Below are 24,822 nucleotides of genomic sequence, written 5' to 3'. Positions count from 1 at the left end.
TTTTTAAGTAAACTCTATGCCCAACATGGGGCTGGAACTCAGGACCTGAGATTGAGTTTCATGCTCTACCAACTGAGCCAGCCAAGTGCCCCAGCCCTTTTACCCTCTTATTAGAAATCTTCTAGATTCCCTTATAAGAACCTCAATTTATATCTGATTCTTCCCATTAAGTGTACATGGTCAATAACTGTCAACTAAGAAGTAAAAGTTCTCAACCCTTGAGCAAGAATTATGGCTAATCAACTATTTAAAAATCCTGAACCTACTGAACACCTCATAGATGAAAATTTTTTACCCAAAATTTTTAACCAGTGCCAACAATGTCCACAGAGAATTTAAATTGAATTAATTTTTTTTAAAGATTTTATTTATTTATTTGACAGAGAGAGATCACAAGGAGGAAGAGAGGCAGGCAGAGAGAGAAGAGCTAAGCAGGCTCCCTGCTGAGCAGAGAGCCCGATGCGGGACTCGATCCCATTACAACTTATACTTAACACAAGTTTACGGTCTTAGACAAGTAGGAATTTATGGAATCTGCTTTATTGCACTGGACAGAAACTTGAAATGTAGTTATGTCGACATATTGCAATTTGTGGGAAATGAGAGATGACGTTCCCTGGAATACATGAAGATTCTCAACGATTGTTGCAAGGAATCACAAAAGAGATCTTTGGTCCAAAGAAGATATCTCTGAAAGAAAACAGGACATCGGTTAAATTCTGCTGAAAACAAAGATATCTATTAGTGTTTACTGGGTTAAAAATGGACAATGATTTCCAGGATTTCAGAGGTAACTATTCTTTTTTAGGGAATAAAGTACAAAGAGAATGCGTGGGAGGATTTGCCACAGGAGCAACAAAGACCAAGAAGGTAATCAAGTTTCCTACTTTCCTCCCCTTTGCCATTGATATTATGCCATCATTTATCTATTAGGAAAAGGAAAAATTAAATGATTTCAAAACCTTATGGTCATACCAAAAGTATTATTTCTCTAATATGAGTGGGGATGGGCCATGAAGTTTAAATCCATAGATAAGAAACAGAAGGTTAAAAAATTCTTAGAAAGTCAATAAATAAATTTCTACATTTTATAGGAAAAGGACAAATGTTAAGCTATTCAACTCTACTGTTATTGAAAAGATCACATTAGGTAAAGTATAAAAATGCATGAAAATAATATAAAATTGTATCATGATTATGGCTCATTAGAAATATACTTAGTATGTAAGTATAGTTTGTAAGTATATGTAAGTATAGTAAGTATATATAAATATAGTAAGTATAGTATACCCTGCTGTGTCATATATTTGAATGTTGCTAAGAGAGTAAATTCTAAAAGTTCTTATCACAAGGATAAAAAATTGGGGGTAACTAATGAAGTAATGGATGTTAACTAAATTTATTATGGTAATCATTTTGTAATATATGTCTGTCAAGTTATTATGCTGTATACCTTAAATATAAACAGTGCTCTATGTCGATTATATCTCAATACAAATGAGAAGAATATAGGATGGCAAATTAGAATTTTTGTTTACAGGGTAAAAAAGGAAATATACATAGTAAGATAAATCTGTTGGTACTGGGGAAAGGGTAACTAAAATCAGATAGAAATTACTTTTGTGTATCCAGACTTCTACTACCCATTAACACAGATGGTCAAAAAATTATATCATAAATTAAATAAAAGTGCTTCTCAATAAATTGGCTTCAGGTCTTACAATTACAAAAGAGCAACCATGGTATTTTAATATTAAAAAGCATTTCATTTATGTAGTTTGGGAAAAATTAAGTCATTTTAATGGAATCCTTTCACTCATGTTCTTGATATCATTTAGTACAAGCGATTCTTAAACTTTATCATGCATCAGAATCACCTACAGGATTTGTTAAACCATAGCTGCTATGCCTCACCTCCAGTCTTTCTAATTCAGTAAGTCTGGCCTAGGGCTGGAGGATGGATATTTGTTTTTAAAGAGAACTAGGTGATATTGAAGCCGCTGATCTGGGAGCCATATGTTAAGAACCAACTGCCTTGGTAGGAAAAATATTTGGTCCATATCAGAAGACCTGGATTTTCGTTTCAGTACTGGTATTAGTGAGTTGTGTGGGATGATGCTGGTCATTTTACCTCTCTGCACCTTTCCGTGATAAGATGCTTCTGTCTTTCCTATCTCATATCTCACATAGGAAAACATGATGACATATGTTGAAAGTAATTTGAAAGAGCTAATTTCAGTATGAAATAGCCAAGATCATACTATTTGAAGCTCTTCAGTAACCAGAAGAAGATGATTTTAAAAAGAGGAAACAAACAAAAAAAATACTGATTTATCTGCTGTTGTATTATATTTAAAATGCATCTATTTTCCAAGTCAGTAGATACTTTTTATTTAATTCATTTCTGGTTAACTCATACATAGAGCTAGAAATTCTTTCTTTGACCATGACCACTTCTTTGTCCAATTACTTGGCCCTGCTTATTAGGATCTTTTATCTAAAGCTTTTTATTGGTTTTCAAATTGATTTAAGATATCAACCTTGAAGCTGACCTTTCCCACTGGTAGATTTGTGTGTGTGTGTGTGTGTGTGTGTGTGTGTGTGTGTGTGTGATAAAAGTCAGGGAATTTAGAATTTAGTATATTGGAGTGTTATTAATTTTCTGAATTATATTTAGTTTTATTAAAATCTGCCAAACTCTGTTTCTTAAATGAAAACATTCAGTTTCATACACAATGGTGATGATCCTAGAAAATAGCTGAGATTTAAGTAGGATTTTACTAAAAAAGGAGATTAGTCTCAGCAAACATTATAAAGTTATCTTAAAAAAAAGTCTTGTTATGCATACATTTCATACCCATATACTTTGTAATTACATTTCCTTACTTTGGGCAGCAGAGCAATTCACTGAAGTTGCAGTAACAGATCATTTCACATCCCTTCCCATCCCAGAAGTGATCCTGGACGTTTACATCGATCTTTGTCAGGTCAGTTACTCCCTCTGGGAGGTTGTGACAGTTGCGATCTTTTAGTGTCTTTCTGTAGCAAGAGAGGCGATTGGCAGGCATGGCATGGACTCCTAGCAGCAAAGCTAGCCCAACAGTGACAGCAAGTACTATAAATTTCATTTTGGCTTTTTGCCCTAAGATAGAAGAGAAAGCAAAATGTGTTAGTGTTTGTTTTTTAAAAAGATGAAATCCATCTGAACATAAAGTTCTGTAGCATTCTCATAAATATTTGGAAAGAAAGATTGGGAGTGGATCTTTTCTATTCTCTTCTTTGTGTTTCTCAAAGCGTAATTTTGTGACTGTTGACAATAAAAATCCCTTAGAATAATTGTTAAAAATCAAATGCCTGGGTTCCACAACAAAATATTAAATAAATGCTGGGGTTCAGGAGGAGGTGATAGTAAGACCCAGAATCTGCATTTTTAAGTACCCAAAGTAATTTTTTATTTTTAGAATATTCAGTAGAGAAAAACTGCTTTTTAAGGTGGTAAAACTCCAGTGAATTTCTACAACGTATACCATCAGCAAGTTCAGTGGTTCTTTTTTTTTTTTTTTTTTTTTTTTTTGGTCAAAGAGAGAAAGAATGCAAAAGCATGCATAAGCATGGGGAGTGGAAGGCAGAAGAAGGAAAACCAGGTTCCCTGCTGAGCAGGGAGCCTGATTTGGGACTCAATCCCAGGACCCTGGGTTCATGACCTGAGCCAAAGGCAGATACTTAACCAACTGAACTACTCAGGTGTCCCAAGTTTGGTGGTTCTTGATTTGGATATCCTAACAAAAGCAATGTCAAAGAACTTGGGTTCCACTCTAACAGGAACAAAAAACCTATCTATTATGACATTGAGAAATAATGTTCTATACATATAGTTTAATTAAGTTTTTGAAATCTACCAGAAATATTTTGGGGTTCATTTTTCTTGCAAATTTTTAGTAATATTGTGTATTTTTGTCCCATGCAGTTTACTTCATTGAAAACAGAGGCTTGAATTTCCCCTAATAAACATTTAGCCTGTTCTTGAACACCTACCATGCCAGGGAGATCATTATTGACTAAATCAATATATTCTACTGATGCAGTTCTAACATTTCCCTGACTGTCAAACATTTTATCTGTAGCTTCTACCAACCAGTCCCAGTTTGAGCTCTTGGGGTCATACCAAACAAATGTTTTTCTCTTCCAGGGGAGAATTCTTTAAATATAGTATTTGCATACAACTGTGGAATATTCATCATCTACTTCCCCCCCACTTTTTTTCATCATCTGTTTATTCAGGCTTCTCTGGCTTTCAGGTTAGACTTGAAAAGAATGGGGGCTATTTTAGCAAAGGAAAAGTGGCAAAATAGTGGAGGAATCAGAATCAGAACCAGAACCCTCAGCCATTCAGATTTCATCTTGTTGACAGATGCCAAAAGATCCTTCCTACCACGGAATATTAAAGAGGAGAAGACACATACGTATATTGTACTTTGAAAGAAAACAATGTTGTTGGAAGGAAATTTTTGTGTGAAGTTTTCAGTGACTAGATACATCTCAAAGGTGAATTAATTTAGGCAAGAGTATGGATTTTTTAAAAAGACAATTATTTTTAGAGTAGTCTTTGGTTTACAATAAAATTGAAAGGGAGGTACAGATTTCCCACATACCCTCTACCCTCATACATGCATAGTCTCCTAAATATCAACATCACTCATCAGAATGGTAATTTTTTTCCCAAAGATGAACCCGCATGGCACATCATAATCTCCCAAAAGCCATAAGTTCATGCATGGTGTTGTACAGTCTGTGGGTTGGACAAATGTATAATGACATTTGTCCATCATTACAATATCATACAAAATATTTTCACTGCTGTAAAAATCCTCTGTGATCTGTCTATACTTCTCTACCTCCTTAAATTCTGGTAAACTACTGATTTTTTTTTATTGTTTCTATAGTTTTACCTTTTTCAGAATGTCATATAGTTATACATACAATATGTAGTAATTTCAGACTGGCTTCTTTCACTTAGTAAAATGCATTTAAGTTTCCTCCATGTCTTTTCATGTCTTGACAGCTTGTTTCCTTTAGTACTAAATAATATTCTATTGTCTGCATGTACCACAATTTATTTGTCCATTTACCCACTCAAGGAAATCTTGGCTGCTTCCAACTTTTGGCAATTATGAATAAAGCTGCTGTAAAGATCCATGGACCAGTTTTTGTATGGTCATCAGTTTTCAGCTCCTGTGGATAAATACCAATGAGCACAATTGCTGAATTATATGGTAAAACTATGTTTAGTTTTGTAAGAAGCTTCTAAACTGTATTCCAAAGTGACTGTACCATTTCACATATCCACCAACAACAAATGAGTTCTTGTTGTTTCATATCTTCACCAGTATTTGGTGTTGTCAGTGTTCTGGATATTGGCCGTTCTGGTAGGTTGTAGTGATCTCATTGTTGTTTTAATTTGCATTTCCTTGATGACATATGATGTGGAGTGTCTTTTCATATACATATTTGCCATCTGTATATATTCTTTGCTGAAGACTCTGTTAAGGTCTTTGGCTTATATTTAAAATCAGGTTGGGGGAATGCCTGGATGGCTCAGTGGGTTAAGCCTCTGCCTTAGGCTCGGGTCATGATCCCAGGGTCCTGAGATTGAGCCCCGCATCGGGCTCTCTGCTCAGCAGGGATCCTGCTTCCTCCTGTCTCTCTGCCTACTTGTGATCTCTGTCTGTCAAATAAACAAATAAAAACTTTATAAATAAATAAATAAAAAAAATCAGGTTGGTTGTTTTCTTATTGTTGAGATTTTAAGAGTTTTTTGTATATTTTAGCTAACAGTCCTGTATTAGCTGTGTCTTTTGCAAGTATTTTCTCCCAGCCTATGGCTTATCTTCTAATTCTCTTGACATTTTCTTTCACAGAGATATTTTAACTATAATAAAGTTTAACTTACCAATTATTTCTTTCATGGATTATATCTTTGGTGTTGTATCTTAACAGGCATAACCATATCCAAATGTTGATTTTATTCAACAGAGATTTATAGTTTTTCTCATATAAATCTTCTAAATATTTTGCCAGACTTATACCTAAATAATTTATTTTGGGGGGTGGTGCTAATATAAATGGTTTTGTGTTTTTAATTTCAAATTTCACTCATTCATTGCTTGTATGTTGGAAAGCAACTAATGCTTGTATATTAACCTTGTATCCTGAAACTTTGCTATAATCACATACTAGTTGCAGAAGGTTTTTTGTTGATTCCTTTAGATTTTCTGTATAGACAGTCATGTCATCTGAAAAGACAGTATTATGTCTTCTTTCCTACTTTATGTACCTTCTGTTTCCTTTTCTTATCTTATTATATTAGCAAGGACTTTCAGTATGAATTGAAAAAGAGTGGTGAGATGGCACATTCTTGCCCTCGTTCCTGAGCTTAGTAGGAAAGATTTACATCTGTCGCCATTAAGGATGTTAACTCGGGTTTTTTGGTAGATAGTCTTTTCTTTTTTTTTTTTTTTTAAATTTTATGTATTTATTTGAGAAAGAGAGAGCACAAGTCAGGGAAAGGGCAGAGAGAGAGGGAGAAGCAGACCCCTTGCTGAGCAGGGAGCCTGATGCAGGGTTCAATGCAGGGCTTGATCCCAGTACCCTGGGATCATGACCTGAGCTGAAGGCAGACGCTTAACCAACTGAGCTACTCAGGCACCTATAGATACTCTTTATCAATTTGAGAAAGTTCCTGGGGCGCCTGGGTGGCTCAGTGGGTTAAAGCCTCTGCCTTGGGCTCAGGTCATGATCCCAGGGTCCTGGGATCGAGCCCCACATCGGGCTCTCTGCTCAGCGGGGAGCCTGCTTCCTCCTTCTCTCTCTCTGCCTGCCTCTCAGCCTACTTGTAATCTCTGCCTGTCAAATAAATAAATAAAATCTTTAAAAAAAAAATTGAGAAAGTTCCCTCTATTTCTCGTTTACTGAGAGGTTTTTTTTTTTTTAATATTTTATTTATTTATTTGACAGAGATCACAAGTAGGCAGAGAGGCAGGCAGAGAGAGAGAGGAGGAAGCAGACTCCCCACAGAGCAGAGAGCCCAATGTGGGGCTCGACCCCAGGACCCTGGGATCATGACCTGAGCCGAAGGCAGAGGCTTTAACCCACTGAGCCACCCAGGCACCCCTCATTTACTGAGAGTTTTTATCATGCATCTGTGTTAGGTTTTCTCAAATGATTTTTCTGCATCTATTGATACTATCATGTGGATTTTTTTAGTCTATTGATGTGATGGATTACATTAATTAACTTTCAAATGTTGAACTAGACTTGCAGACGTTAATCACACTTGACTGTGGTATATCATTCTTTTTATACTTGTTTGGATTCAATTTGCTAATATTTTGTTGGGGATTTTTGTATTGATATTCATGAGAGATATTGGTCTATAGCTTTCTTTTCCTGTAATGTCATTGTCTGGTTTTGGTATTAAAGTAATGCTGGCCTCATAGAATGAGTTAGGAAGTATTCCCTATGCTTCTTTCCTCTGAAAGAGATTGTAGAGAATTGGTATAATTTCTTCCTCAAATATTTCATAAAATTTAGAGGGGAACATATTTGAGCTTGGTGCTTTCTGTTTGGGAAGGTTATTAATTATTAACTCAATTTCTTTAACAGATATAGGTCTATTCAGATTGCGTGAATTTTGGCAAACTGTGTCTTGCAAGGAGTTGATTCACTCATTTAGTTTAACAGATTTATGGATCAAAGTATTGCTTTATTATCCTTTCAATTTTAATGGGATCTGTAGGATGTTCCTTCTTTCATTTCTGATATTAGTAATTTGTGTCTTCTTTTTCTTAGTTTACCTGGCTAGAAGCTTATTGATTTTTTTAATCTTTTTGAAGAAACAGCTTTTGGATTCATTGATTTTTCTCTATTGATTTCCTGTTTTTAATTTAAGATTTCTGCTCTAATCATTTTTATTAAGGCATTGATTTTTATTTTCTTTTTATTGTAAAAAACTTCAAATACATACAAAATAGATATAATGTTTAATGGACCTCAATGTACTCATCTGTTAGCTTCAATTTTTATCACTGTATAGCTTCCTTTATTTCACCTATACCTCAACTTTTTTTTTCTCCCTCAATATTGATTACTTTGAAGCCAATTCTAGTCATCTCATCTTATCCACAAACATTTCAGTATAGTTCACTAAAGGTAAGGACTTTTAAAATTCATAACACAATGTAAAAAAAATGCTAAATCATAACACAATGGAACAAAATGCTAAAAAAATTTAATAATTTCTTCATATCATCAAAAAGCCAGTCATTGTTTGAATTCCTAACTTTCTCCTCTTATTTTTTGATTGAAATATAGTTGACATATATTAGTTTCAAGTGTATAACATAGTGGTTCAGCAGTTATGTACATTATGAAATGCTTTCCATGATAAATGTAGTTACCATCTGTCATTATACAAAATTATTACAATATTATTGACTATATTCCCTATGCTATACTTTTTCATCCTTGTAACTTATTTATTTGATAACCAGAAATGTGTACCTCCTAATCCCTTCTACCTATTTTGCCTATTCCCCAATCCCCTTTTCTCTGGCAACCACTGGTTCTCTATATTTATAAATATTGTTTCTCATTGCTTTTGTTTGTTTTTTAGATTCCACATATAAGTAAAATCATATGACATTTGTCTTTCTCTGACTTGTTTCACTTATCTGTTCTAATTCTTATTACTCCTTTTCACCTGCTTACTTTGGAGCAAATTGAATTTGTTCTAGCTTCCCGAAGTGGAAACTGAGATAATTGATTTTAGATATTTCTTCTTTTCTAATATTTGCACTTAATGCATTCCTAAATTTCCCTCCAAGCACTGCTTTTGCTGCATCCCACACATTTTGATAAGTTGTTTTCCTTTTCATTTAGTTCAAAATATTCTAAAAGTTCTCTTGAGATTTCCTTTTAGCCCCAACGTGCTATTTAGAATTGTGTTAATCTCCACCTATTTGGGGATTTTCCAGTTATCTTTCTGTTATTGATTTTTAGTTTAATTCCATTATGGTCTGAGGGAAGAAATTGTATGATTTCTATTCTTTTCACTTTGTTAAATCATGTTTTTTTTAAAAGATTTTATTTATTTATTTGACAGACAGAGATCACAAGCAGGCAGAGAGGCAGGCAGAGAGAGAGAAGGGGAAGCAGGCTCTCTGTTGAGCAGAGAGCCTGATACGGGGCTCAATCCCAGGACCCTGAGATCAGGACCTGAGCCGAAGGCAGAGGCTTTAACCTACTGAGCCACTCAGGCGTCCCATGTTAAATCATGTTTTTTGGCCCAGAATGTGATGTATGTTCCATGTAAGTTTGAGAAGAATGTGTATTCTGCCATTATGGGATGAAGTAGTCTGTAGATCTCAATTATAACTGGTTCATTTATGGTGTTGTTGAATTCTACTATGTCCTTACTAATTTTCTGCCTGCTGGATTTGTTCCATTTCTGTGGAGTGTTGAAATCTATGATATATGGATAGTGAATTCATCTGTTTTTTCTCACAATTCCATCAATTTTTACCTAATGCAGTTTGATGCTCTTTTGTTAAGCACATACTTGTTAACAATTGTTATGTCTTACTGGAAAATTAACCCCTTTATCATTATAGAATATTTTACTTTATTCTTGATAACTTTCTTTTGAAGTCTACTCTGTCTCAAATTCATATAGCTACTCCTGCTTTCTTTGATTAGTGTTAGTATGGTGTATTTTTCTCCATACACTTACTTTTTATCTTTGTCTTTTTAAAAAGTTTTTATTTTTAAGTAATCTTTATACCCAATATGGGGCTTTAATGTACAACCCCAAGATCAAGAATCACACTCTCCTCCAACTGAACCAGCCAGGTGTCTCTTTATGTGTCTTTATACTTGAAGTGGGTTTCTTGTAGATAACATATAGTTGGGTCATGTTTTGTTTGTTTGTTTGTTTGTTGTCCTTCATAGTATCATTCTCAATTCTTCACTAACACCTATAATAACTCCCATAACAAGATACCACAGATTGGGTGGCTTAAACATCAGAAATGTATTTGTCACAGTTCTTGACACTAGAAGTCCAAGATCACAGCAGATTTGGCCTACCAGATGGCCCCTTTCTCACTGTGCCCTCATATTGCTTTTCTTCTGTGCATATGGAGAGAGAAAGAGAGAAGTGTCTGGTGTTTCTTCCTCTTCTTCAGTCCTATTGGATTAGGATCTTGTGCTTATGACCTCATTTAGCCTTAATTCTCTCCTTAAGGGCCCTATATCTAAATACAGTCACATTAGGGGTAAGAAGTTCAACATAGGGATGGGGGGTGCAATTGAATATTACTCAGCAATAACAAAGAATGAAATCTTGCCATGTGCCACAACATGACTAGAGCTAGAGAGAATAATGCCAAGTGAAATAAATCAGTCAGAAAAAGATAAACACCACATGATCTCACTCATATGTGGAATTTAAGAAACAAAACAAATGAGCAAAGGAAAAAAAGGGAGAATGAGAAACCAAGAAACAGATTTCCAACTACAGTGAACAAAATATGGTTAAGAAGGGAGGTAGGTGGGGGAATGAGTGAACTAGGAAGTGGGGATTAAGCAGTACATTTATCCTGATGAAAAAAATATTTTAAAATTCTTTTAAATTATAAAGCACTATATACATAGTTTAACATTGGGTCATATTTTTTGAACTACTCTGATGATCTATCTTTTAATTGGGACATTTGGACCATTGACATCCAAAGTGATTATTGATATATTTGGACTAATAGCTACCATATTTGTTTTTGTTTTCTATTTGTTGCCCTGTTCTTTTTTCCTATTTTTCTCTTTGACTTTTCTTTCTGCCTTATTTTGTGGTTTTAATTGAACATTTTATATGATTCCATTTTCTCTCCTTTCCTAGCATATTGGTTATACTTTTTTCTCCACTTTTTTTTTAAGTGGTTGCCCTAGAGTTTGAAATATACATTTTCAACTAATCTACATCGCCTTTCAAAAAATGCTATAGCTTGGGGTACCTGAGTGGCTCAGTCAGTTGAATGTCTGACTCTTGATTTGAACTCAGGTCATGATGTTAGTTGTAAGATTGAGCCCCATGTCAAGCTCCTGGCTCAGTGGGGTGTCTGCCTGAGATTTTCTCTCTCCCTCCTTGTACCCCACTCTGTCTCTCTCAGATAAACATCTTTATTTGAGTGGGGGGTGTAGCGGGAGAGGGAGAGAAGCAGACTCCCTGTTGAGCATGGAACCCAGCTTGGGGCTCAATCCCATAACCCCAAGATCATGACGTGAGCCAAAATCAAGAGTCAGTTGCTTAAAAGAGTCAGAGCCATCCGGATACCACAATAAATAAATAAATAACACACACACACACACACACACACACAAACTATACCACTTCATGGCAGTGTGAATATCCTGTAACAACAAATTATCTTAATTCCTTCCTTTCGTTCCTTGTATCATAACTGTCATTTGTTTCACTTGTATGTAAACATACATTTGCATGTATATGTGATCTATACATAAACATGCATAATTGAATACATCATTGCTATTTTTTTTATTATTGCTATTATTTTGAACAAACTGCTCTCCGTTAGATCAGTTAAGAATAAGAAAAATAAATTTTTCTTTTGCTTTTACTTATTTCTCCTTCCATGCTCTTCCTTTCTTTATGTAGGTCTGAGTTTCTGACCTATATTACTTTCTTTCTCTCAAAAGAACTTATTTTAACATTTCTTGTAAGGCAGGTTTACTAGCAACAAATTTCTTCAATTTTTATTTGAGAAAATCTTTCTTTTTTATGTTTGAAAAATAAGTTTGCAGAGTACAGAATTCTGGGTTGAAATTTTTTTCTGTCAACAGTTTAAATATTTCATCCATTCTCTTCTTTTTTAAAAATTTAAATTTAATTAGCCAACATATAGTACATCATTAGTTTCTGATGTAGTGTGCAATGGTTCGTTAGTTGTGTATAACACCCAGTGTTCATCACATCATGTACCCTCCTTAATGCCCAGTTTCCACATCCCCCCACCCACTTCCCTTTCCACAACCTTCAGTTTGTTTCCCAGAGTCAAGAGTCTCATGATTTGTCTCCCTCTCTGTTTTGCTCCCATTCAGTTTTCCCCTCCCTTCCTCTACGATCCTCTGCGCTATTTCTTATATACTCCATTCTCTTCTCGCTTGCATGGTTTCTGAAGAGAAGTTGGATATAATACTTACCTATGTTCTATATAAGTAAGGTGTTTTTTACCTCTGGTTTCTCTAAAGGTGTTTTTTTTTTAACCTTTGATTTTTCTGTAGTTTGAAAATTATATATCTGTGTGTAATGTTTCAGACATATATCCTGTTTGGTATTCTCTGAGCTTCCTGAATTTGTGGTTTGATTTCTGACATTAATTTGAGTAGATTCTCAGTCATTATTGTTTCAAGTATTTTTTCTGTTCCTTTCTCTCTTTTCCTTCTAGTATTCCCATTAGGAACTTTGTAGTTGTCCCACAGTCCATAAATATTCTGTTTATGAATATTTATATTCATAATATATGAATATATTTTCCCCCATCTTTATTCTGTACTTTTGGAGGCTACATTTATTATATCCTCTACCTCAGTGATTCTCTCCTCAGCTGTGTCCAGTCTGGTAATGAGCCCATAAAAGACAAGCTTTATTTCTTTTAAAGTGTTTTTCATCTCTAGCTTTCTTTTTTGGTTCTTTCTTAGAATTTCCATCTCTCCACTTACTTTGCCCATCTGTTCTTGCATTCTGTATACTTTATCCGTTAAAGTCCTTAGTATATTAATCATAGTTTTTAAAATTCCTGGCCTGATAATTCTAACATCTCTGCCATGTCTGGTTCTGATACTCATTTTATCTGTTTTTGGTATGCCTTATAATGTTTTCTTGATAGCCACATATGATGTACCAAGTAAAATGAACTGCTGAAAATAAGCCTTTAGTAATGTGGTGAGATGTGCGGGAGAGGAAGCATTTTATAGGCCTATAACTAGGTCTCAGTCTTTTAGTGAGTCCATGCTTCTGAGCTGTGACTTTCATAAGGGTTTCTCTGGGTTTTTTTCCTACTCTCTTTGGTTGGACAGCTAGCCTAGAGCCAGCTGCAGTTGGATGTTTCTCTTTCACTAGGTCAGTTAGGCTCTGATAATACCTCAGCAGTTAGGTTTTGGTTAAGTAGTTTCTCCTGAGGGCAGGCCTAATTAAGAACAGAGTGCTCTAGCATATTTCCTTTTTCTTCCCCCGGATGAAACCCTGAGAGAATTTTTCTGTTATTCACTGTGTGTACTTGGTTCACTCCTAGTAAATCTCACAATATTGTGGGGGATCCCCATGACTGGGTCCTTGTGGAGCTGTTAACTCTCAGAGTTGTCCACAGTGAGCCTCCACCAATTCTTCCATCATGTTCAGGTTTTTTGTCCGGTGGTTTTGTTTGTTTTTTACCCTGGCACTTGTTCCATGACAGTTTCTACTAATGAGTCTTGGCTCTGGGAAGACTTTAATCCCTATGTTCATCTGCCTGTCTTCCTAATCTTGGGGGAATGGTTTCCCCTGTGTCCTCCCCTCTCTTATGAATCCAAGAAGAGTTGTTCATTTTTCAATCTGTTCAGCTTTTTACTTATAGTTAAGACAGAATACTGATTTCCAAGCACCTGATATGTGGAATTGGAAAACAGAAGTCTGATAAAAATTTTGAATAAACATATTCACTGCTTTTTTCTAAACTTAGAAACTAAAAATATTTCTTTATACTCCAAAGGAGCTTAATATTTTCTTTGTTTCACAGTCTAATTTGAATTAGTTATTTTGGGTTTTTCTTATATTTTTTTAGAATTTTAAAAATTTAATTTAATTCCAATTCCAAACATTAGTGGAAAAAAAGACAAACATGAGATCTATTTCACTTTATATTTTTTCCAATTTGATAGAGCAAGACAGTGTTGTATTTCATCACAATCTAATATATAGACAGATAATAATGCCTTCCAATAAACTTTTTACAGATCATAGTTTAAATTTTATATTTTAAAAAATATAATTCTCTGAGGTGCTCTAGTTCTTAATTACTTCACTTTAGGGCCTACTTTATACTCTTTAGATAGGTGATATTTTTTAAAGAGCCATATTTCTTGACATTTTTTTTACAGGTTAATCTTCAAAGAAGGTAAATTATATTCTTTATTCACTGAACATTTACTGTGGCAGGAATCACCACAACTATTAAGCTTTAGACAATATATTAAGATATAAAACAAAATTCTACTATAGTTTTTAAACAGTTTTATTGAGGTAAAATGGACATATAATAAATCATAAATATTTAGAGAATAAATTTTGATAAGCTTTGCCCTATGTATATTCCCATGAAACCATTACCATAATCAAACTTATCCCTAAGTTTCCTCATGCCCTTTTGTAGTTCATCACTCTTACCTCCTCCCTTCCCTCCACTCTTATACAGACAACAACTTATTTGCTATCTCCAGAGATAAATTTGCATTTTCTAGAGTTTCATGTAAATAGAACCATAAAATATGTACTTTTTTTTTCTGACTTCTTTCACTCAGCATACTTATTTTGAGATTATATATGTCGTTGCAGGTATCAATAGCTGATTTCTTTTTATTGCTGAGAAGTATTAGTGTTACATTATATAAGCTTCAGATTGTTTATCCATGTACCTGCCGATGGATATTTGAGTTGTTTTATGTTTTGGCCAATGCAAATAAAGCTGTTTTGAACACTTGTGTATGAGTCTTTGTAAGGTCAGAGCTTTCATTACTCTCGAATAGCTAGAAGTAGAATAGTTGCATTGAATGATAGGACTATATTTTACCTCATAAGAAATTGCCAAATTGTTTTTCCAAAGTGATAGTACCATTTTACATTCCCACCAACAGTGTATGAGAAAGTTCCAATTTCTCCACATTCTCTCCAAAGCTTGGTATGGTCAGTCTTTTTCATTTTTGGCCATTCTAGTAAGTGTCTCATTGTGTTCTTATATTGCATTTCCCTAATAATTAATGGTGTTGAGCCCCTTTTTATCCACTTATTTGTTTATCTTTGGTGAACAATCTGTTCAAATCTCTTGCTCTCTTTTGAAAATTGGGGTGGTTTTCCTGAATTTTAAGAGTCCTTTACAAATTTTGGATACAAGTTCTTTATCATATATGTACTTCCCAAACATTTACTCTTTATCTATGACTTTCCTTATCACTTTCTTAACAGTGGGCTTCAAAGAGCAAAAGTTTTTAAAATTGATGAAGTCTGATTTATCAATGTTCTTTTTTTCTTTAAAAAATGCTTTCATTGTCATATATAAGAAAACATTGCCTTATCCAAGGCCACACAAAGTTTTTCCTCTTATGTTTTCTTCCAGTTTTATAATATTAGATATCCCATTTAGTTTTGTGATCTATTATAGTTAATTTTTTATTTAGTGAATGGTGTGGTTGAATTTCTTTCTGCATTTTTTTATATAGTTCTCCAGTAATTTTAGTACCATATTTGAAATTATTGTTATTTCTCCACTGAATTGCCTTTGCATCTTTGTCAAATATCAGGTTTCAATTTAGCTGTGAGCCTGTTTCTGGCCTCTATTCTTTTTCATCAATTTATTTCTTTATCTTTATGTGAACACTATAGTTTTGATTAGTCACTTCATAATAATTCTTAGAATCAGGTGGAATTAGCCCTGAAATTTTCTTCTTTCACAAAGTTGTTTTGGCAATTATAGGTCTTTTGCATTTCTGTATAAGTTGTATTATCGGCTTCTCAATTTCTACAGAAAAAGCCTTCTGAAATTTTGATTAAGATTGCATTGAACCTATAGATAAATTTGGCGAATAATGGCATTCTAATAATATTGGCTTTTCTGACCCTGAATATATCTTTCTATACTTTTATTTTTACTCATTTTAGGTTTCAAATATGTTCTTAGAGGTAGTCTATCATTTGGTCTTTTTTTTTTTTTAAAAGATTTTATTTATTTATTTGACAGGCAGAGATCACAAGTAGGCAGAAAGGCAGGTAGAGAGAAAGAGGGGGAAGCAGGCTCCCTGCTGAGCAGAGAGCCCAGTGGAGACCCTGGGATCATGACCTGAGTCAAAGGCAGAGGATTTAACCCACTGAGCCACCCAGGCGCCCTGGTCTTGTTTTTTTTTTTTTAATCCAAACTGACAATCTCTGACTTTTAAGTGGAACATTTAGGTCATTTACATTTAATGTGATTATTAACATCATTAGATTTAATCCACTGAGCCACAAGGTGCCCCGACATCATTCGGTTTAAATCTATCAACTTGGATTTTATTTTCTATTTGGTCTACTTGCTCTTTGTTCTTTCTTTCCTCTTTGTATGTGTTCTTTTGGATTAAGTGAACATTTTTGTGTGTGTGATTTCATTTTACTTTCTTTGTTGGCTCATAGCTATAATTCTTCATTTTGTTATATTAGTGGTTCCCTTAAGATTTATAATGTATATACTTTAACTTACCATTTCCCTTCAAATGATATTATACTTTACATATAGTATAAAAATTTTACAATAATATACTTCCATTTCTCTTCTCCCATCTTTTATGCTATTACTGTTACGTATTTTACTGACGTATATGCTAAAAAATCAAAATATATTATTATTATTGCTTAAACAATTGTATTTTAGGGCATTAAATAATGAGAAAAAATCTTGTGTGTTTATCCATGTAGTTTCTATTTCCAGTGCTCTTCATTTTTCTGTGTAGATCCACATTCCATCTGATATCATTTTCCATATGCCCTAATGATGTCCTTAACATTCTAATAGTGTAGGTTTTCTGGTGAGGAATTCTTTAAATTTTTGCATGTCTGAAACTGTTTTTATTTTCCTTTTTTTAAAAAAATTTCTGCTGGTTATGGTGTGGTAGATTGATAGTTTGGATTTTTTTCAGCACCTTAAAAATGTATCTGTTTTATTATCCTTTGCTACTGCTACTAATACTAACAAAAGTGTCAATTCTGGGTTGGCTTTAATTGATAGATTATTCTAGTTATGAATTATGTTTTCCTGCTTTTTTGCAATTTGGTAGTCTTTGATTAGATTACAGACAGTTTAAATTTTGCTTTGTAGGGTGCTGGATATTTTTGTATTTTTATAAATATTCTTGTGCTGAGATGTAACTAAGTTACTTGGAAACAGTTTGATTTCTTCAGGACTTGGTTTTACGATTTGTTCGATGATTCTAACTCAGCCAAGCTAATTATTCCTCACTACTGAGACCATCTCTTCCTGAGTATTCTACCCAATGGCCAATGAATTACAAGCTTATTTTCAATTTGTTTCTGTGAGTAAGCCTGACTTTTTGTGAGTGCCAGACACTCTGTTCTCTAATCCTCTCGGATTTTTCTCCCTGGCCATAGATAGTTTTCTCATTTGCATGCACGAACCAGTTCTCTGAATATTTCAGTGGGGCCCTCTGCAGACATCCAGCATTTTCTATGTATCTTTCTTCTCTCCAAACTCTTTTCTGTGAATTGTGGCTGTTTTATTCTCTCTGACATTCAGCTCCATTTTCTCAGTTCAGGGAATCTGCAGGATTCTGTGTTCCCTCTCCTTGAAAATTATACCTCATTTGTTTCCCATCTCTCACAGGACGATGTCCTTCCTTGCTTGAAATCCAGTGTTTTGACAGAGGTTGTTTCAAATGTTTTGTCTGGGTTTTTTTTGTTGTTGTTAGTTCAGAGGAGTGAGTAAATCTAGTTCTTTCTACTCCATCTTGGGTGGAAGCAAAGCTTTCTATGCTACTACGATTTGCACCTATTTTTGGAGGAATATGAAGGAGAGATACCCAAACTACAAGTTCTAAAAATGAGCTGCATGGTACTCTGGTAATTTTAATATTTAAGCCAGTCTCGGAACCATGTTTTTCCTTTCCACAACCTTTCCTAAATTGGATTATGTTGCTCTGACTCCGATCTCTTGGATAGGGTAAGAGTTATAGTGTTCCAAAACACAATAAATAAGACCCATTATGGTTTGCACAAGGAGACATTCAGTCTGCCCTTCCGATTTCTGGAATGATGCTTGTGTAGTTTGTTCTAGTTGATATAGCCTGCTGAAAAACAGCCTGAAATCATTCTTTTATCTTTGGGCCCAAGTCTTCACATACTGCTTCAGGTGACTTAGAATTCCTCTGCCCATACCAAGACCAAGCTGGCAAGAGTATTCAGGAGAAGAGCAGCCAATATTGGGAAAGTGAGGGAGTCCAAGAATAGCACTGATATAGGACTCACTGATAAAGTGATTAAGTAATTATGTGTGACAGAGAAAAACAGGAGCAAGGTGGTTCAATTTGGTTCAATGTAACAGACATTTTTTAGTATTTCCTTTATACCAGGCACTGTCCTAAGTACCAACAGTGCAAAGGAATTAAGAAAAATATTAATAACTACACCTATCCTCTTCCAATCTCTCCAATAACTTCAATTAAAGCTAAAGTGATTGTGGTGGCCTCCATATGCAATCCGGCTTCCTGCTATCTCTCTCTCTCTGAAATGATTACTCTTTCCCTTGTTCTTTCTCTTCTAGCTAATCCTCAAAAATACTAGACACATTCTTGCCTTAGTGCCTTTGCTCTGGTTAGTTCCTCCGCTTGGAAAGCTCTTCCAGCAGATTAACTGCATGTCTGCTTCCCTCAGCCTCTTCAAGTTTTTGTTCACTTTGCTCCTCAGTAAGATATATTCTGTTTAAAATTGTATCTCCCCTCACATACTCTCAATCTGCCTTAGTTGCTCTACTTTCCCATGGCATTTATGAACCTCTAAATTGTTAAAAAATATTCTTATTATGTCTCCCAGAACTTGAATGTAAGCTTCAGGAAGACAGGGTTTTGTCTGATGTGTATTCCAAGCACCTCAAACAATGCCTGGCATGTTAGTGAAAGAATAAATAATATATCCTAATCTCAAGATGCTTATATAGAGTCAGAGAAGGAGGAATTTCTCATATTTCTAAACTAAATATCAAGTTGCAGGGAACGATTTAGTATGGGAAGATGTTAGTGAGCTGTCAAATTCTTAAATTTGGATATCATCGAGTACTATTGTTTTGATTAAATTGCATTGTATTGCATTTTTTCTAAATAATCTGACTTTAAGATGTACTTCCCAATTTCTGGTTTGTTTCCCTTTTTAATCAAAACTGTCACTTGTTATAGTCAGCTCTTACCTGAATTAACAATATATAGTTATAGGGGAACCCAGTTGCCTCAGTTGGTTAAGCATTGATTTGATTGCAATTCAGGTCATGATCTCGGGGGTCATGAGGTTGAGCCCTGGGTTGGGCTCCGCAGTCACTGGGAAGTCTGCTTAAGATTCTCTCTCTTGCTCTCTCTCTCTAGAATAAATAAATCTTAAAATGTGTGTGTGTGTGTGTGTACTTTTATCAGAAGATTCAACAACAGCAGAGACCCCTCCCCTTTTCTCTAACCTCCCTTACCAGATTACTCTCTATCAAAAAATTGAGTTTAAGGAGAGGGGTGGAGAGAGAGTTGTAAATTCTTTGTAACCTTTTTACCAATTGTGTTTGAAGAATTTTTGTATTATGTTAGTCATTAGCATTTTTCATATATTTTACAGTTTGGGTCTCCCCAGATTTGTTTGTTTGTTTCAACTATGCAACCATGTTGTTCTTATTTTTAGTAATTAGCTTAATTTTATCTTAATTCTTGTGGCTTTTGGAAAAAGTCATGCATTTACTAAGCTTGGACTCTTATTACTTTTTATATGTTTCCTGCATATAAGTGTAGTTTTGAACTCATTTCATGACTCTTAACTGCTTAAGCTTTCTTTCCATTAGATGGTTCTAATTATAGCCAGAAGCCTGATTGGATTTTTTAAAAATACTTTTTTAAAAAGTAGTAACACTCAGTCTAAAACAAGGATAATACAGAAAAGAATAGATAAATAAAATACAGCTAGTTTCCATGTGGAGATTAGGGTTGTTAGCATTTTGGTATATCTCTTTTTGGTATGCATAAGGCGAGGGTGTTAAGGAGAACTTGAGATGGCCAGGGACAGAACATTGGAAAACTAACATTTGTAGACTGGGCAGAAGAAAAGTCAGAGAAAGATGTTGTACCAGCGAAAGTTATTAAGAAGGAAGTATAGGCTTATAAGATAATGAGAAAAGGGGAAAAGAATAAATGGGTGAAAAGCTGAGGACAAACTCATCCCAAAGATTTGTATTAACTGAGGTATATTCTTTAGAGTGTCTCCACTACACCCTGCTACGTAAAAGCAGGTAAGTTCAAAGTCCATATATCACCACTTCCTGACCTCTTTTACAGTCCTGAGTCCCTGATTATATACATGATATTGAAACTCAGATGATATTTAATATTGTTAAAATATAATTGATAAAATACAGGATACTCAGTTAAATTTAAATTTCAGATAAATAATAAATAATTTATAATATAAATATGTCCTAAATATTATATAGTTTCTATCTCTTGAGTTATTTTTGATAATTTGTTTTTTGTTAGAAGATAGCTCATCTCACCCATTTAAAAAACATATTGCAATAAAGATACATAGAGTATCTCCTTATAATTAAATAGAAATCTTTCTTCCTCCATTAAGATTTTTATATATGCTAGAAGGAATGTGCTGTACTTGCCTGGCTTATTCTTGACTTTCCGTTCTCAATTTAAATGTCATTTTTTTCAAATGCTTTCTCTGACCATCCAATCTAAAGTAGTTTCAACTTGATTCTTCCATAGTGCCTTCTTTATTCTAATGATATTTATCACATTTTAAATTATATATTTATGAGTTTAATCATTTGATGTCTATCATTCCCTTAAGACAGAAAGCTTCATAAAAGCCGTCTGTTTTGTTCACTACCACATACCCAGTGGCTAATACAATGCATGGCCCCTGTATGTGGTATTACATGAATGATTCTCTGAAAACACTTTTTTTTTTTTTAAATCCTGAGGAAGTTCCTGCAGTGGTTTCATGGTATCTAAAAGATGGTTAACTTCCTAAGGCTAATCCTAAGGCCTTCCTTCCACTTCTCCTCCACATCTATCATTCACTATTGCTCAGCTAGTGGTCATCTCTTCAGTCATCTCTTCAATCCTATACATAGGTCTTTGCCTTATTATTCCCTCTCACCTCTTCCCTTTATGTTAATTTCTGACCAAACCATCTACTGAGGACAAACCTCAAACTCATCTCTTCTAAGAAGCCAGATCCAGCCTGCTGTTCTTAATAGCTCCCCTGTTCTATGTGCCTATAGCACTCACGCGTAATCTTTTTTTCTTTTAAGATTTTATTTATTTATTTGACAAGGAGAGACACAGAGAGAGGGGGAGCACAAGCAGGAGGAGTGGGAGAGGGAGAAGCAGGCTTCCTGCTGAGCAGGGAGCCCGGTGTGGGGCTCAGTTCCAGGAGCCCAGGATCATGACCCCCCTGAAGGCAGACTCTTAACAACTGAGCCACTCAGTTGTCCTGTGTAATCCGTTCTTTAAGAACTGTGAATTTGACTGAATAATGCCTTGTAATTGTCAATATTTTTCATAAACCATTTAAGGATAGAGAATATGGCTACAGTTGGGAATCGGAAATTCACCAAAAGACATTTGGCCATTGAGTAAATTTGTCGTTCTGAGTATTTACCTAGAATCAGGAAGGAAGATATGGAAATGCCATAAAGGGTCTTACAGAACATGATTAAGAACTTGGATTTTATTTAGTATATTAGGAAGCCATTGTAAGATTTTTGATAGAATAGAAACACGATCTGATGAACGACTTAAAAAATAATCCCTGACTGCTTTACAAAGATGTGTTGTGGTGGACAACATTGGAAGAAGAAAAAGGCTATTGGTGAAAGTTGATGGAAGATGAAAAACAAGGATGACTTTTAGGTTTTTGACATAAGTGATATTGACGTTTTTTGAGTTGAGGAAGAATTAGATGGGGTCAATTTGGGGAAAATTTAAGAGTTAAATATGAGACAAATTAAGTTTGAGGGGCCTACTAGACATCCAAGTGAAGATGTTGAGTAGGCAGTTAGTGTCTGAAGGTTAGGGCTAGAAATAAAAACTTGATGGAGTGCCTGGGTGGCTCAGTGGGTTAAAGCCTCTGCCTTCGGTTCAGGTCATGATCCTGGGGTCCTGGGATCAAGCCCCACATCTGCTCTGCTGAGCAGAGAGCCTTCTTCCCCTCCTCTCTCTCTGCCTGCCTCTCTGCCTATTTGTGATCTCTGTCTGTCAAATAAATTTAAAAAAATTTTTGAGAGACATCAGGATGTTTATTGATCATATTTATAGCTATGGGACTAACAGGGTAGTGAGAATAGATTAAGAAGAGAAGTGACAAAAGACTGAGACCTGGGGCAAGTTGATATTCAGAGGATTGGAAAAGGAGATGCCAGCATCATTAAGGCAGACTATAAATTCTTTTGCATCTCTCAGAGTGCCTGCTTTAACGCTGGGCTCACAGTAAATGTTCCAAAAACATTCACTGAAGGAATGAACAAATAAATTGCTGGAAAAGTGGGTATGTTGCCATACCATGCACCTCTTCTGAATATGTCCATGCCAGAGCACAAAATACTGTTTCTGTCACAGTCTCAGTCACATACTAGGATGGAAAATTCCACACCTGGCAAGAACTTACTGGTAGTATTTTTTTTAACACTTAATAAACTTCATGTTTGAAATGAAGTTTTCTCTTCTTCTTTTACTTGAGTGCGGCAAATGGAAAAATATCTCAACCAGTATGTTCTAATGTGATACATTGATTATTTTTTTCATTAGAAGACATCAAACTTAATCCTTGGCAATCCATCAAGACCATATATTTTCAAGTGCCAGTAAGAGTGAGATGACTTTGGCAAATCTGAAGCAAAATGCTCTATTTTCTTTTCTATTTCAGTTGAAGTACATGCACTTAAAATTCCTCCTGGAGTACATCCAAATTACAAAAGGAAACAAAGCTAAAATCTGAATATCGAAAGGAATAAGCAAGAGATCCTTAGATAGTTATCTATTGGTTTTTTGGATTCAAATTTATATAATTAATATTGTTCCTAAAACTGTATGATACCATTAATATTTGAATAGTGGCATAATTTTCAAAGGATCAAAGCAGAGGATATAGAGTCATGGGCAAGGTATTTCCAACACCTTGCAACAAATCATGGTCACCATCATAAAATATAGAATTGCAAATTTTGATTATGTGAGGGTGTTTGCCTTCAGAAGGCTTTTGAATCATTGAGTTAAATGAAGACTTAAAAAGAAAAATTATCCCATTTAATGGCCAAAACTAACAGGGCTATACAGTTTAAGTGTTCAGAGATTTATGATGCAATGCTCATATAGGCAACTGATGTCAATTCTGGGAACTGGTATTAAGAGCAGTGGAGTGAAACCGAGTTGATGAATTAGACAGAAAGGGCAGTTCATTTTCAGATTTCTTTCAAAACACAGCAAGAGAGAAGCAAAGGCTGCAAAAACAAATGAAATTTCCAGCCTAGAACTTGACATGTAAAATATCAAAAATTATAGTTGGAAGAGATTAAAATTGCCATCTAGCCTGTGATGTTTCCCATTCATCTTTCTTGGGTGATGAAAAAAAAAGTCATTTCAAAAAATGTCTCTTTCTTACTAACTGTGTTAGAAGAGGTTTGTGGTAGAAAGCACCGTGGAGTAGAACTTCTTAAAGTGTGTGTTACAGAAGAGGTGGTACAAGAAAGTGGATAAGCCTTTCAAACATCATTAAATCAGGCAAGATCCACTCAAGTACCCAAGAGACATTCATCAGTGGAAACATGAAGTTCACATCTTTCCTGAAAGTAATCTTCCTTCAGAGAATGCTGTAAGATGATATTAATATTCAGTCTTGTATCATTCTACTTACTTTTCTGGCTATAATAGATCATCAGCATTGGAGAAAAGGACAAGGATTTGGGGGAGATTTTCATAACTTGCATAACTAAGTTAAGGAATCTTAAAGAGGAATTTTTATAAGCCTGAAAGGGAGAAAGTATTCCCTTTATCTTAGCAGCACAGACACTGTAGTGTGTTCTATGATGAGGACACCAAGGTTGAATTCAGTGAATTCCCCCTTTGTATTACACATTTATACCAGTTCCTTTTTAGGAATCAGGATTTCAAGAGCAAAAAAAATCCATTTCCTTTCTTAGACATTGCAGTTAACTTCACATAGAATAGGTAATATAGAGATATATCTACTGCATTGAAAGACTAACTTTATATACTTCATTATTCACGTATGATTCTGAGAGTTGGAATAATAAGGTCTTAGTACATGGGATCAGATTCAGAGTGGCCATAGGCAGTAATCAGGAATCACAGTGAGGGAGCTGTCTCTTTTTAAACCTATGATTAAGTGACTCTCCCAGTTAAGGAATGTACATTTTCTAGTCCCTTTTAATCTGACTATTTTCTTTTATCCTAGGAAGCATTATCTTTTTCAAAGTACATCCATCTCCTTAGAGAATCCCTTTCTCTTCTGATTCAACACATAAATACATTTCTGCTCTAGTCTATGGCAATAATTTGTAATAGAATAAGTGATACAAAATGATATTTAAGAAAAAATACATACCCTTTCTTCTCTGTTCCTTTTGGTCTTCTTGGCAGAGCAATCTTCTTAAATGCTCCAATTCACTGGGTGAGTTTAGGCAAAAGGAGAAAAAAGGAGGTGCTAGAAGGAGGTTCTTTACAAATAAACCTTTGTCTGCC

The 24,822-nt window shown here is 34.8% G+C and overlaps 1 protein-coding gene across 1 annotated transcript; it reads right to left on the bottom strand.

Moving 5' to 3' along the window:
• Nucleotides 1-520: 520 nt before the first annotated feature.
• SCRG1 (stimulator of chondrogenesis 1) lies at nt 521-24,822 on the bottom strand. The gene is made up of 3 exons (XM_044225092.1): nt 24,686-24,822; nt 2,887-3,142; nt 521-690 (listed from the first exon to the last, which is right to left on the bottom strand). The coding sequence occupies exons 2-3, from the start codon at nt 3,126-3,128 to the stop codon at nt 636-638; spliced, it is 297 nt and encodes a 98-aa protein (XP_044081027.1). The 5' UTR covers nt 3,129-3,142; nt 24,686-24,822; the 3' UTR covers nt 521-635.

Source organism: Neovison vison, chromosome 11 (genome assembly GCF_020171115.1).
Source record: "Neovison vison isolate M4711 chromosome 11, ASM_NN_V1, whole genome shotgun sequence".
NCBI classification, from domain to species: domain Eukaryota; kingdom Metazoa; phylum Chordata; class Mammalia; order Carnivora; family Mustelidae; genus Neogale; species Neogale vison.
Note: the sequence above shows the minus strand (reverse complement) of the source record. Positions and strands in the feature narration are given on the sequence as shown.

Excerpts from the sequence above, each read along its gene's own strand:
- SCRG1 (XM_044225092.1), bottom strand. The coding sequence starts at position 3,128 with ATGAAATTTATAGTACTTGCTGTCACTGTTGGGCTAGCTTTGCTGCTA. Across the intron at positions 691-2,886 it reads GAATTGCTCTGCTGCCCAAA|AGATATCTTCTTTGGACCAA; the intron begins GTAAGGAAATGT and ends GTTTTCTTTCAG.